The sequence below is a fragment of the Podarcis pityusensis genome (assembly GCF_964106645.2).
Source record: "Podarcis pityusensis genome assembly, chromosome: 16".
Lineage (NCBI taxonomy): Eukaryota > Metazoa > Chordata > Lepidosauria > Squamata > Lacertidae > Podarcis > Podarcis pityusensis.
Window position 1 is genome coordinate 16,516,541 of NC_138041.1, and position 14,139 is coordinate 16,530,679.

Genomic DNA, 14,139 nt, shown 5'->3' on the forward strand with positions numbered 1-14,139 from the left:
CTGAGCAGGGGAGGGAGGAGGGGGATGAATCACCTTAGCAGCTCCAGAGAGAAATTTCAGGGTGGGGAGGGTGGGGAAAAAACTCAGGAAATCAGGAGGGGCTTGGGATCAAAAAAGGGCGCTTGATCACGGGGATTGTGGCTAATCCTAAAATAGCTCCATGCCTCCCTTCACCTTAGCAGATGTGTGTGTGGCTATTTATTAATGTAGGCATTTATTTCCTTACATATACATCCCAGAGTTTGTCCATCAGAGAACCCAATGTGGCATTTATGGAGTCCCAGGTGGGTTACTCATCCAGGCACTGACCAGGCCCAGATCAGCTTAAGGCCTTACCTACCTTGAAACCATTATCTCTGGAACCAAAAACCAGTAGAGAGGGAAACGCACCTTTGCGCATGCTCAGAGGAACTTTTCTTGATGGTGACGATGAGTTGGCATGTACAATGCACAGGCTTAAAGGTTCAAACCCCCACTCAACAATGACACAGACTGGATGGTTTTGAGCCATCCCACCTTACAGAAGTTCTCATGAAGATGGAATCATAGAATTGTAGAGTTGGAAGGGACAAGGGTCATCTAGTCCAACCCCCTGCAATTGCAGGAATCTTTTGCCCAACGTGGGGCTCGAACCCACAACCCTGAGATTAAAAGTATCGTGCTCCAACCGGCTGAACTATTCCAGAGGTGATGTTTAAAACCCTGAATGACAGAGGCCCCAAATACCTGAAAGGTGACCGCCTTCCAAACAGACCCTCTTGGATGCTGAGATGTGCAGAGGGGGCCCTCTTGGTTGTTCTTCCGCCCTTAGAAGTTTGGGGTGCTGGTGACCTGGGAGAGGGCCCCATAATTGTCTAACTCCTTGCCCCATGTTGGTGCATCGAGCCCCTTAACTACGCAGCTTTTGGCTGAAGACACATCTCTTCACCCTGGCTTTTGACTCTTGACATGTGTATTTTCAGAACATGCCTTATTTTGTAATTTTAAGTTGTTTAAAACTGTTTTAAATATTGTGTAAAACTGAACTTTAAAATTATTGTTGTTTTTAATTGTTGTAACCTACCCTAGGATCTCAGGATGGGGGGCGGGGTAATGAAGTGTGTGGTAATAATAATAACTGTATAGAAGTGCACTGTTAAACTTATAAATGAATTTCAATTTTAATATATTTATATGATATTTATATGTATACCCATACACACACTTCGTTTAATATATCATGTCCTATATCTGAATGAAAATGTGAAAGAGGGGGGAAATAATATGTAAAGGGTTTAATGGTGTGTAGGAGAGAAGCACTTTGGAACGCGGAGACAAATCGCTTGATAAATGCCAAGAAACATTTTCCTTAAAAAGAAAAAAAAAATCTGCACCCACTCTTATCCTTGGTGTGTGCAAAAACGAGAGGAACTGCTGACAAAACAGAGGTATCAGCCGATAAATTAACTGCGCGCTGCTGACAGGTCTACTCAGGAGTAAATCCCAATCGCTGGTTTCAAGGTAAATGCACGATGCAAGGCTGCAGTTCGGTTAACCATTTCTGGGGGGGGGGGGGAGAGAGAAAATTGGTGCGGACCGATCCCCTGCGCGTTTACTCGGAAGTAAGCGCCCCTGTGCTCAGTGGAGTACCCTAAGTTACATAGGCACGGGTTGCGGCCGGCACCTTTTTGAAGGACTTGTTTTGCGTAAGCCTGCAACCCTAGATCCGCTTACCTGGGAGTAAGCCCGCTATGTCTCTTACTCCTGAGTAAGGTTACAGAAGGTAGCTTCTTCACTTACTTCCAGCCAAAACACATGCTGCGTGATTTGATTGCATCTATACAGGGAGACCAGCCTCCACCCACTCCCCGATTGCAGGGGGTTAGACTAAATGACTATTTGGGTTCCTTCTAATTCTTAAAAAAAAAAAAATTATGATTCCAAGGGAACGAAAACCAGCTTCACACCCTCCCCATTCACAAGTTCTTAAGCCACTCCTCTTCCTCCTCCCTACCCTCCTCCCTATTGGCCGCGGGCCGAGGAGCTCCGCCCCTTTCGAACGTTGCGTATCCGGCTTCGAAGGACCCGGCAGCAGCTCTGCCCGCTGCCTCCCCCCCACCTCGCCCCCACGTGGGCCTTGCAAAGGGGAAACTAAGGTAAAGGCGGGGAGCGGGGAGGTCTTGGATCGATGGACTAGCTGGTCCTGTCCATTCTTCAATGAGCGGCCTGGGAAGGAGTCCCGCCCACCTCTTGGTGGAGGAGAGGGACTAATGGGGTAATAAGGGAGAAAAGGGGAGTCCCCCCCCAGGGTGCTGCTTCGCACCGAGTCAGACCACCCCCGGCCCTTCTCGCTCAATATTGCCTACACTGACTGACAGTTGTAGCTCTCCGGGATCTCAGGCACTTCCAGCTCTCCCACTGAGGAATCGAACTTGGGAAGTTCCGCATGCAAAGCAGCTTCGCCGCCGCTGAGCTACGGCTCATTTTCCCTTTTGCAGTTGCAGCTACGGCTTGCTTCTGAAGGACAGCCTGCCATCGTGGGTGACATTGTGTGCGTGTGTCCCGTGGCGGGCTGGCTCGATCCAAATGCCACAGGTCCAGAGTGTAAACATCTAATGTGGAGCTGGTTTGATTTTCGGATGCACCTTAAAGTCAGCTTGCTCCCTGCAAGGAGAAAAGTAGCAAGGGAGCCAAGCGAACCCTTTTGCCCCATCAGCTAGCTTTCCGCTTGCAGGGTTTGCTTGTTTCCCACAGAGATCCAACACAAGGTGAAAAGTGGCACAGCAGAGAGAGAGATCTCCCACCTTCGTTGGTACGGTCAGCTTTACCACCTCAGGTTGGGAGGCCAGAGACGCGAAAGTGAGGACTCCTGGACCCTTACACAAGTATTAAAGGTGCAAGGGTCCTGTTCTCTGTTTCACCTTTGCTCCATGACACTGTTCCCTCATTCGGCTGTGTGTATCTGGCCACATGCTGTTGTGCTACGTTACACGGCAATGCTGTAACCACAACTGAGCTTCAAAACTGTCGTGCAGGCCAAAGATCTGTCTAATCCAGCATAAATTAAACAAATTAAATTCTCATATATCTCATATTAATGAGATAAATTTAGGACCATTTCTGCAACAAGTGCTCATTTCCCAAAAATTATATCCTGTGCTTTTCCCCTCCTCTGGGGCCTACTCCCTGGTATTTTATCTGTGTTGTTTTAACAGAGACTCGGTCTGGCAAAAAAGCAAGATATAAAAAGTAATTTATACCTCTCATCTTATTGTGTGACAGATTTTGCCTCCTGACAACACCTCTCCTAAGACCATCGGTACCTATTTCTGCCCAGAGGACCAATCATGGCTGGAAGAGGCGGCAGAGGGAGGGGCCGCGGCGGTCACATGACCTTCAACGTTGAAGCTGTGGGCATCGGAAAGGGGGAGGCTCTGCCCCCACCCACCCTCCAACCATCCCCACTGTTTCCTGTGAGTCTGGATTGCTTTTTCTTAATTTCTTCCCCCACCCCTTTATTATATTTATTTACGTTCCATATCAAACATGTATTACCAAAGCAATGTTGATTTAAAACATAAATTAAAATAGGTTATATAAAACAATGAATCCTTTAAAGGAAACTGTAGTATTGAATATTAAAGGTAAAGGTAAAAGGACCCCTGACCATTTAGGTCCAGTCGTGGCCGACTCTGGGGTTGCGGCGCTCATCTCGCTTTATTGGCCGAGGGAGCCGGCGTACAGTTTCCGGGTCATGTGGCCAGCATGACTAAGCCGCTTCTGGCGAACCAGAGCAGCACACGGAAAAGCCGTTTACCTTCCTGCCAGAGTGGTACCTATTTATCTACTTGCACTCTGACGTGCTTTCTAACTGCTAGGTTGGCAGGAGCAGGGACCGAGCAACGGGAGCTCACCCTGTCGCGGGAATTCAAACCGCCGACCTTCTGATCGGCAAGCCCTAGGCTCTGTGGTTTAACCCACAACGCCACCTGCGTCCCTAGTATTGAATATTATAGTAGATCAAATATTATGTTAAACAAAATATTTTTAATCCTACCAGTAGAATGTATTGTGCTTTAAAGAAACGTAACCTGAATCCTGAAATACTGTTTGTAGGGTAGCCAGGTGGTGGTATTTCTATTTATACCGTAATCCATTTTACATTTTTTCTTAATTTGATCTTGGGGGGGTGTCTAGAAAAATCAGACATATTAATTTATCCAATAAAATTATCCGTATTTATTTATTGCATTTATAAGGAGCTCAAGGTGGCGTACATGGTTCTCTCCCCTTCCCATTTCACCCCCCATTTCAACCCTGTGAGGCAGGTTAACTTATTGTGTCTCTTTGCCTCTCCCCGTACAGCCCTTAGAATATAAACCTGTTCCACTGCAAACGGGAGAGGAGGTTGAATACATGTTGGCCCTGAAACAAGAACTGAGGGGTGCTATGAAGAACCTGCCATACTTCATCAAGCCTTCTGCACCAAAGAAAGGTAAAAAAAACAACAACACAACAACCCACCAGGCAAGAAGAATGCAGAATTCCTCCTCTGCTAGGAGGACAGTAAAACAGCTGACCCACCTCTTAAATATCAAAGGGCAAAAATAGTTTGCAATCTTTTAATCGCTACCCCACCCCATAGATTGGCTGACCTGTTTCGGAGTCACAGAACGTTCACCGATGGGAATTTTGGGTTTGTTTTTTTGAAGGAGGGGGAAGGGTCAGCCATGAATGTTGGAAGTCATAAGAACATAAATAGAGCGTGCTGGATCAGGCCAATGGCCCATCTAGTCCAGCATCCCAGTGGCCAACCAGGTGCCCCAATGGGAAACCCAAACACAAGACCCTTTTCCCCGCCAGTGGTTTCCACCAGCTGGCATTCAGAAGCCTTGCTTTCTCTGGTTCTGGAGGCAGAACATCGTCATCATGGTTAATAGTCATTGGTAGCCTTCTCCTCTGTGAATTTGCCTAATCCTGTTCTAAGGCCACCCAAGTTGTTGGTCTATTCCCAGAGCAGTTTTCACAATCAGTGCCTCTTTCCCAGGGAACTCCCAACTCTTGGCACCCTTAACAAACTACAATTCCCATGATTCTTTGGGGAAAGCCATGGCTGCTTCAAGTGCTTTGAATGTAAGGTGCTGATGTGACCTATATCATCTGGCAGCATGTGGCCTTGCTGTGAGGATTGGGCAATGACAGGCAAACAGGAGCAGATTCACTCCCATTTTCCAACCCCTCCTTTCTCTCCACCTCCCTGTTGCTTAGCTGTATCACCTCTCGGTCTCCTCTTTTCCAGGCTGAGCATACCCCGATCCCTAGACCATTCCTCATAAGGCTTGGTCTCCAGACCTTTCGCCACCTTCATCACCCTCCTCTGCACATGTTGTTATAGGCAGGTGCATCCCGGAGATATTGCAAAATCCCCCCAAGTCAAGTTTCTCTGGGTTGTAAAATCCTTCTCATCTGTGGTGTCATATACACCTTGTTAACCTGAGGCCACCTGGTGTCATCAGCGTGTGCAAACCCAGTGACTCTAAACCCCAAATCTCTCTAAATTTCAGGATTCCTAGATCCCTATCGAGTGGCTGGTTTTCACTGGCCTAAAGCCAGCTTCAGGTTATGTTGACAAGAGGTCATTGGCCAAGCTGATATTAAACACAGACTTGTGTTCAGCGGAGCACAGCAGAGATCTTCTGCTGTGATCCACCAGCCTGGGCGACCTTCTTGGTCGGAGAAGCCCAGAGAAGAGGATCATAAGATGCGATGGGCATCTTCCCTCTGTGGGCTTTCAGGAACTGTTCATTCATTCTTCGACAAACATATTTTTTAATTCCAGGCTCTGGTTTCACTCGTAGGATCAAGGCTCTTTGAGCTCCACAGGGACCACTTGAGGAATTGGATACTGGGCACACACAAAATGAGGATCAAGAACTTTCTTCTTCTTTTGAAAGCACACTTCTGGGCCTCAGGGGTCCCTAAATAGCCCTGAGAATATATGGGTAGCACCTGGTGGGAAATCTCAGTGGCTAGATTGGGATCAGGGTTTTCTGGAAACTGCACAAGGGGGAGAGCATTGCTGCTGTTCTTCCCAGGAGTGTTTGGTTGACCACAGTGAGAACAGAAGGCTGGACTAGATGGGCCATTGGCCTGATCCAGTGGGCTCTTTTATGTTCTTTTGTTGTTCTGAGGATGCTGGAGACCATTAGAACAGGCTTCCTCAACCTCGGCCCTCCAGATGTTTTGAGACTACAATTCCCATCATCCCTGACCACTGGCCCTGCTAGCTAGGGATCATGGGAGTTGTAGGCCAAAAACATCTGGAGGGCCAAGGTTGAGGAAGCCTGCATTAGAACAAAACCTGTGTCAACTCATAAGAGCAGAGAAGTAAGGGGAGGAATAAAGTAGGGCCTGTTGGGTATGGGGGCAAGTAGGAGGCAGCTTTGGGGTGTAAAGAGGGCCGGCCCATGAAGAGAACCACAAGTTAGCCACACCGGGTTTAGTCAAGTCCCTACATCTGTGTGTGGGTTGGTAGAATGGCTTGTTTCTTGAAACCTGTCTGCATCCTGCATTTTCCAGATGTGGAACGCTATTCCGACAAGTATCAGATGTCCACTCCTGTTGACAATGCCATTGAGTGGAGTCCTGGTAAGTCGGAGAATATTTTATTTAGTTGCATTTATTTGGATATTTGCACATCCCACACCAGCCTCAAGGGCTCCTTTCCCCCCTTGCCTTAAATATATTGGAAGATATTTATATATCATTTTCCATTACAAAAAAACCCCAAAAACAAATACAAGTACAAATTGGTGAAAACATACCAAGAAACAGTAAAAGCGACATAGAAACAGATGAGACGTAAGTTGCATGCAGGGTGGAACCGTTGAAATTAATCAACCTAAGTTAGTCATTATTTGTGAGGTGGTTTGGAGGGTACAGTTGCATTCCATATGCATCATCCCATTACAGCCCTTACAACAAACTAGTGAGTTAGGCTGATGTTATTACCCCCATATTAACAGTGGGCACTGAAGGGCCAAGGTAGGATCCTGTCTCCCCACCCCACATTATTCCCCCAGCCCACCTTGCCAACAGAAATGAATGAGACCTGCGTAGAGTATACACAGATAGAGTTCCCTGCTTAGAGCACAAGGCAAAATTCCGACTTAGGGGTTTTTTTTGGGGGGGGGGAGATTTTTTGGGGGGTAAATAAATGGTGTTATTAGGAATTTTGAATGGCTCTGAAGAACAGAAGTGGTGGATTTTATAAGAAAATCCAGCCGGACCTTCCACATGTGGTGCCCAAGTAGTTAAATTTTGCTTGGCTATTTATCTTTGCAGATTGGAAACAGCTACCCCAAGAATTAAAGATCCGGGTGCGGAAGATTAAAAAGCAGAGTAAGTACTTCTCCGCGTTCAAGCTAAAGTCAGAACAGCAGCAACAGAAACCCCCTTTCCTTCCTGACTTTTACGCTTTCGCACCCCCCAATCGCCCAGGTGCAGAACAGGGATTTGACCCTTCATCTCTGCGACTCAAATGGCAGCACTCTGCTCACCCAGCTCTTAAGTATCTGCATCCAGTAGGCCCCCACCACTGGTTTAGGAAGCAATGTGCGCACACTATCAGCCACAATCCATATCTATCCTGTGAGAAAAGCTGCCTTTTCCTCTCCCCGCAAGCAGGCCAGCTTTGATCTGATTTGAAGGCGTAATCTTTATTTCTTTCTTGCATTTATATATTCCTTTTTTTAAAAAAGGTTTTATGTATACTTTTCAGGTTTATACATTTTATTAGTTTTACAATCAATTTAACATTTCAAAGTTTGACTTCCTTCCCCTCTTTCTGAGGTTCCTTAAATTTGTTTTTTAATATTTTCTGCATATCCAAATTCGTTTAATTGGCTCATTTTTCTTATCTACTTTAAATATATACTCTTATGAAATTGCAGGTTGTTACAGTAATCCTGTCAATGTTCTTATCTGTTTACAATTTATCTGTAAATAAATAAATCAAGATAAGAGTTTGTTATCTTGATTTCTTATTCTTCCGGTAAGTTTTGCCATTTCTGTATATTCCATAAGTTTTTGTATCCATTTTTCCTTTGCTGGGACTTCTGCTTCTTTCCGCTTTGGGGCAAGTAGCATTCTTGCTGCTGTAGTTGCATACCTAAATAAATTTCTATAGAATTTAGGTAGTTCTGTCCCTATAATTCCCAAAAGAAAAGCTTCTGGGCTTTTTTTAAACAAACATTATTTTGAACAGCCTTTTCAATTAATTGTATATCATTTCCCATTTATATATTCCACCTTTTTCTCCACGGAGCTCAAGGTGGCGTACATAGTTCTCATTCCCCCTCCCCCCATTTTATCCTCACAACAACCCTGTGAGGTAGGTTAGGTTGAGAGTGAGTGACTGGCCTCAAATCACTCTAACCACTGCACCACACAGCCTCTATGAAGACAGCCATGCCCCCTCCCCACCCGCTGGTGTGTGGACAGACAGCAACTTGGAAGCACACACCCAGCTGTGTACAGTGTGCAAATGCGATTTGAAACAGAGGGGGTGGAAACAGCTCCACCGCGTCTTAAGCCGGTAATGTGTGCACAGCCTAAAGCTCTGCCCACTGTACCATGCTGCCTCTGCCAGTTTACAAGGGTTCTTTCCTGTAAAAACCCATTTAGCTTTTCCTGAATTGCCCAAGTCCCCATTTACGCAGCTTACTGTTCAGTTTTATGGGGAATTTAGTGACAGATTTCCGCTCAGAATTCCCACACCCTTTCCCGGTTTAATCCTCAGCGAGATGAGTTCAGACAGGCAGAGTTTGTCACCCTTTTGAAGAGAGCTAAGGCCTCTGTAAATCCAAGGTGGGAAAAAGTCTTGTAACTGGCAAGCAGGGCCTGAGAGAACCTTCTGCCCTTGATGCCCAAACCTGGTGCAGAAATGATCACGTTAAGAGGATGTCCTTGGTTGGTGGGTCTTCAAAATGGAGGGTGAGGGAGAAGATGGTGGTCTCTTGGGTACGATGGGCCTAACCTTACTAGGATTTTATAAATTGCCACTTTTCAAAGTTTTCGGCCCCTGCCACATTAATGTGCCAAAGAACCCCTGTGTGTTGCAGAGGATTCTGGGACATGCCATGGCTTTCGGTTAAGCAGATGAACCCAGAACCCTCATTCTTGCCCCTTGTGAGCTGAGAGGCCACATTCGCACCATATATTTTAAGCACTATGATACCACTTTAGATAGTTGTGGCTTCCCCCTGAGAATTCTGGGAGCTGTAGTTTGTTTAAGGGTGCTGAGGAGGCCACAAATTCCCCACAGAGCTACGATTCCCAGACTTCCCTGAGAAGAGGGGTTGATTGTTAAACCACTCTGGGAATTGTAGCTTCGGGAGGGGAACAGCGAAAATGTCGAGATTCCCATGGTTGATTGTGGGAGCCTTATTATTTAATATATAAACTAAGGTGATATATATATATATATATATATATATATATATATATATATAAAAAATTTTCTGGCTGTTTATATTATCTGTATGTGTGTATTGAGCTGTTGAATGTTTTGGAGGCCTTGACTCTTCATTGCTCTTTGTGGCTCCTTGTTGTGAATGTTTTCTATTTAGGAACTGTTGACCACACAAGTAGGTAAGATAGCCAGCTCCTTGAATTATGCCTGGGGGAAAATGGGCAGCCTTCAGGAGATGTCGGTGTGCTGATGTAAATGTATGCAAGGGCTGTAGGGCATCTTTTGTGTGCAGAAGGTCATGGGTTCAATCCCCAGTGGCGTCTCCCAGTAAGACTGGGAATGTCCCAGGTGGACTAATGGTCTGGCTTTGGTACAGAAGCAGCTTCCAGCATTTTTCCTGCTGTCCTCTCTCTGCAGTGTTAACCTGATGGTCTCTTTTTGGTACAGGAGCCACCATCCTTACCCCCAGGCGCAAAACTCAGTTGCCAGTAGACAAAGAAGAAGCCATCAAGAAGCTGGAGGTAAGAACATAAGATGAGCCTGCTGGATGAGGCCTATGGCCCATCTGGTCCAGTATCCTGTTCTCACAGGGGCCAACCAAATGCCTCTGGGAAGCCAAGACAAGAGCACTTTTTGCCCTTCTGTAGTTTAAAGCAACTGGCTTTCAGAAACATTAAGGCCAGGGTGAAGAGGTGTGTCTTTCGCATCCTCCGAAAGCTGTACAATGAAGGTGCAGACGGACCTCTGCAGAGAGGGAGTTCTGCAGTTTAGGGGCCACCACAGATTAGACCTCTTGGATCATAACCACCACCCCTGAGCCTCTGAGAGCAGAAGAGCTACCAAGAAGGCTGGTCTGTAGGGAAGAAGGCAGTTTTCCTGATACCTGGGGCCTGCATTGTTCAGGGCTTTAAAGACTACCATGAGCACCTTGGATTAGACCCAGATATGAACTGGCAACCAGTGCAGCTGTTTTAGAACAGGGGGTAAATCAGAATTGTAGAGTGGGGAGGTCCTCCAGGGGTCATCTAGTCCAACCCATGCAATGCAGGAATCACAGCTGAAGAATCCCCGAGAGTGGCTCCTGTATTTATAAACAATCCGACCTCTTGTTTATAAATCACCAATAAAAGAGAGCCCAACTTTCCTGGGTCATCTGTTCAACTGTCAAACAGCTCTAACCGTCAGGATTATATGTGAGATCTAAACGGAACCCCAGCCACTAATCTGGCTGCTGTATTTTGGACCAAATGAAGTTTCATCTTGAATCAACCAGAGACGGTGAGATCCATCGCAAGTCGGGAGTGAGTTGTATATAATAGGATGGAGAACAGGAGGCCGAATCAAGACTCCCCCCCCCCTTCACCCAGTTCATGTGATGGTTCCTTTGGGTCTCAGATCATGTTCTCAGCGCTAGGAGTCTGCCCTTGAAATTGTGATATAATAAGCTTGTGTCTTAATACTTTTCATTTGTTTCCTAGACTTTGGAAAAGAAAGAGGAGGAGGTGACGTCTGAAGAGGAAGAGGAGAAAGAAGAGGGAGAAGAAGGGAAGGAAGAGGAGGAGGAGGAATACGACGAGGAAGAATTTGAGGAGGTATGGAGGACAAAAATCAGAAATGCAGACCCGTCTTTGGCAAGAGGTGCAACCTGCCGTTTCTCTGAGTTGAGGGGTTCAGGCAGCCTTCCCTGCACAACCCCCGCTTGCTAACGCCACCACTAGACTTCTTTCCTTAGCTAAAAAAGTGTGTGCGGTGCCATCCCAGAAAGGTTTCTCTGCTCCCTAAAATTCGGAGAGGCATCCAACTGGGATCCATTTGGCAGGAGGGTTTTGGATATCTGCACTTTTTAAAGCTGAGAAATCAGCGTTGACCAGCGAATTCAAGGCACGAGATATTCACATTTTGTTTCCTTTAAAAAAAAAAAAAGGAATGTGCTTCTAGTCCATAAGGATAAGCTAGAAAGTGTGTGGGCCACATCTGATGAAACCTCGGAAAGCCAGGATGTCCAAAACATCTGGAGGAGCATCAGGTTCATAGAATCATAGAACTGTAGAGTTGGAAGGGGTCCCCAAGGGACATCTAGTCCAACCCACTGCAATGCAGGAATCACAGCTAAAAATTCCTGGCAGGTGGCCATCCAACCTCTGTTTAAAAATCTCCAATGAAGGAGAGTCTACCACCTTCCGAGGTGGTCCATTCCATGGACAAACAGCTCTTAACCCTCAAAAAGGTTTTCCTAATGTTGAGAGGGAATCCCCTTTCTTGTTATTTGAACCTGTTGGTTTTAGCAAAAGCTTGTTCTAAACTCTCATCTCCGTTGCACCCATTTATTCTTCTTCAACAGGAGACGGATTACATCATGTCCTACTTCGACAACGGTGAAGATTTCGGGGGTGACAGTGACGACAACATAGATGAAGCCATTTACTGAATGGGGTGGCCCACCCGGTTTGCAAACAGGGAGGTGCGTCTCACAAGCACCCCAAACATCTCTCCCCCACTGAGGAGCCTTTTCTGCTGCCCCTTTGGGGTCCTTGGATGGACAAACTGTCTGGCTTCGGATAGGCTCCTGATTGCTTTCTGTGGGGCCCCTTCACAAGCGGAACCTGCCGGAACTTCTGCTCATTTGGCCTCTAGGTGGCATCGCTGATCCATTCTTCCCTGGGTGCTCTGTGTGTGTCTCTGTGGGCACCTGTTGACAAAACCAGCACAGGAACATTGGATCTTCGGCTTCCTCCATTTTCTTCTGGAAAATGTGGGTCCCCTTGGGTTTAGTAGGAGAGCGTGTGAACTCCTGACACACCTGGCTTTCTTTCCTGAGCCTAGGAAGGAAATGGAATCCTTCCAGAAGACACTGAAAGGGACTTTTATATGCGGTGTTAATTCACAGCAAAAAACATTCCTCTCGTTTGATCTTCTCTTTTGTAACGATGCCTTGCGTTTGTTTTTCCTCTTGTGCGGAAGGCAGTGCCAAACGGATGCCAAAGATACAGATTTTTTTCTTTGGGAAGTATTTTAACGAGACGGTTTTAAATTCCACTTTTCTACTTTTGACTTTGTGAGGCCCTGTTGAAGATGAAGGGGATGAATAGGAGGCAAAGGAGATAGCCAGCCTCTTTGAAGAGTTGCCAAGAATCTCCCACAATCCTCTGGAGCCTGTAACTAGTGAAGGGACACAGTCCCTGTTTCGTGGAATGCCTGTGCATAGAAGTTCCCATTTTGAGATGTACAAAACCCGGTTTTTAACTTGTATTTTAATCAGCAACGAGGTTTCGGTGCTGTACTTTGGTTTGGCTGAGAGCTGCCAGCTGCATCCACAACTTTCCCATCTCAGGCATAACTGTTGAAGATGGTGGGGCTATTCCTCCACCCCCTGTGATATTTAACCCTTATCAAGATTTTTGCAAGCACAGCTGGGCTAAATATTCACCCCACCTTCCTGGAGCCATTTATCAGCTGCTAAAGAAGAAGGACTTTTTAAAGGTCTTATAGTTTTCAAGGGTGTCATCCTGTCTTTAAAATGCAGTGTGGACAAAGGTTCCCCTCCCTCTTCCTTTTACAAAAAAACAAAGCCCCCAAATTGAAACAGGCTGGCCAACCACTGCAAGCAGGCCATGCACATTTCTGAGACAGACTGCCCAGCCACTCAGTCTCAAAGATGCTCTGTCTTCTGCTTCCTCCTAATATTTCCCCTGGGAACAGTGTTTGTGACCAATGGGAATCCTGACACACTGACAAACAGAGCATCCCACCCAGTCCTGTTCCCTTTAGGAATCCTTCAGCTGGTTCAGAAGGTCCTTTCTTTGAACCAGCTCCCTGATTTGCAGCATATTCTCAAGCAATCCCTAAAAGTCTCAGTGAAGCAGATGAGTGGATAAAGAGAAGACTTTGAGGTTAGGGACTTTCCTCTAAAGTAGGATTGCTGCAAGACGGAGCCCTTCCCTTTATTTTTGCCTGTTGGCAAGTTTTTAAAATGCCGCTCCTTTTTACAGTGTGCGTGTGTGTGAGTATATATGTGTCTGCATATAAATTATTTTATTGCAATAAAAGTTTCCACATTTCCCCCCGTGTCTCGTTCAGTTTCCTGAGGCTTCCCATTCACAACAAAGCCGAAAGGTTTGCCCGTGTTTAGGCTGCATTTGCACAGCAGTGTATTCTGTATCCCTTATACTTTTCTTACTTCTTCATTTCTGCATTATGTTTGAGTTTTCACACGACATAAAAGCTGCTTTCAGAAACGTAGTGCCTGTTTAGGGCTTGTTTCCGTGTTGTTTAGAAATGGATTTTTCCTGGAAGCAAAAAAATTTAAAAAATAGAAATTGAGCACCAGACTTGAGCTATAGTCTATTATATTTCCGGAACTGGCTTTTTTACTCTGTGTGAAAGCTCGGATATAATGTTAGGAAAACATTAAGGAAATTGAACAAATTGCTACATAAATTCATGGAAGAAAGGGCTATTGATGGCTACTAGCCACAATGGCTATGTGCTGCCTCCACAATTTGAGGCAGTGATGCTTCTGAATACCAGTTGCTGCAAACTACAGGAGGGGAGATTTGCTCCTGGGCTCAAGTCCTGCTTGTGGGTTTCCCACGGGCACCTGGTTGGCCACTGTAAGAACAGGTTAAAAAAGAAGAAAGTAAAGGACCCCTGGACAGTTAAGTCCAGTCAAAGGTGAGTATGGGGTTGTG

General features: G+C 46.0%; 1 protein-coding gene across 3 annotated transcripts; it reads left to right on the plus strand.

Moving 5' to 3' along the window:
- The first annotated feature begins 1,262 nt into the window (after nt 1-1,262).
- Nucleotides 1,263-13,515, plus strand: POLR3GL (RNA polymerase III subunit GL). Of its 3 annotated transcripts, none has more exons than XM_080984476.1 (8): nt 1,263-1,500; nt 3,262-3,452; nt 4,345-4,474; nt 6,559-6,627; nt 7,324-7,380; nt 9,899-9,972; nt 10,930-11,043; nt 11,793-13,515. In XM_080984476.1, exons 2-8 carry the CDS (start codon nt 3,327-3,329, stop codon nt 11,877-11,879), a joined length of 657 nt encoding a protein of 218 aa, XP_080840602.1. In that variant the 5' UTR covers nt 1,263-1,500; nt 3,262-3,326; the 3' UTR covers nt 11,880-13,515. The 3 variants fall into 3 exon arrangements, with proteins under 3 accessions (XP_080840602.1, XP_080840600.1, XP_080840601.1); XM_080984474.1 differs by lacking the exon at nt 1,263-1,500 and adding an exon at nt 2,023-2,135; XM_080984475.1 differs by lacking the exon at nt 1,263-1,500 and adding an exon at nt 2,820-2,838.
- Nucleotides 13,516-14,139: the final 624 nt, after the last annotated feature.

Coding starts and splice junctions, on each gene's coding strand:
- POLR3GL (XM_080984476.1), top strand. CDS start 3,327: ATGGCTGGAAGAGGCGGCAGAGGGAGGGGCCGCGGCGGTCACATGACC. Junction 3,453..4,344: donor AACCATCCCCACTGTTTCCT/GTGAGTCTGGAT, acceptor CTCCCCGTACAG/CCCTTAGAATATAAACCTGT. Junction 4,475..6,558: donor GCCTTCTGCACCAAAGAAAG/GTAAAAAAAACA, acceptor TGCATTTTCCAG/ATGTGGAACGCTATTCCGAC.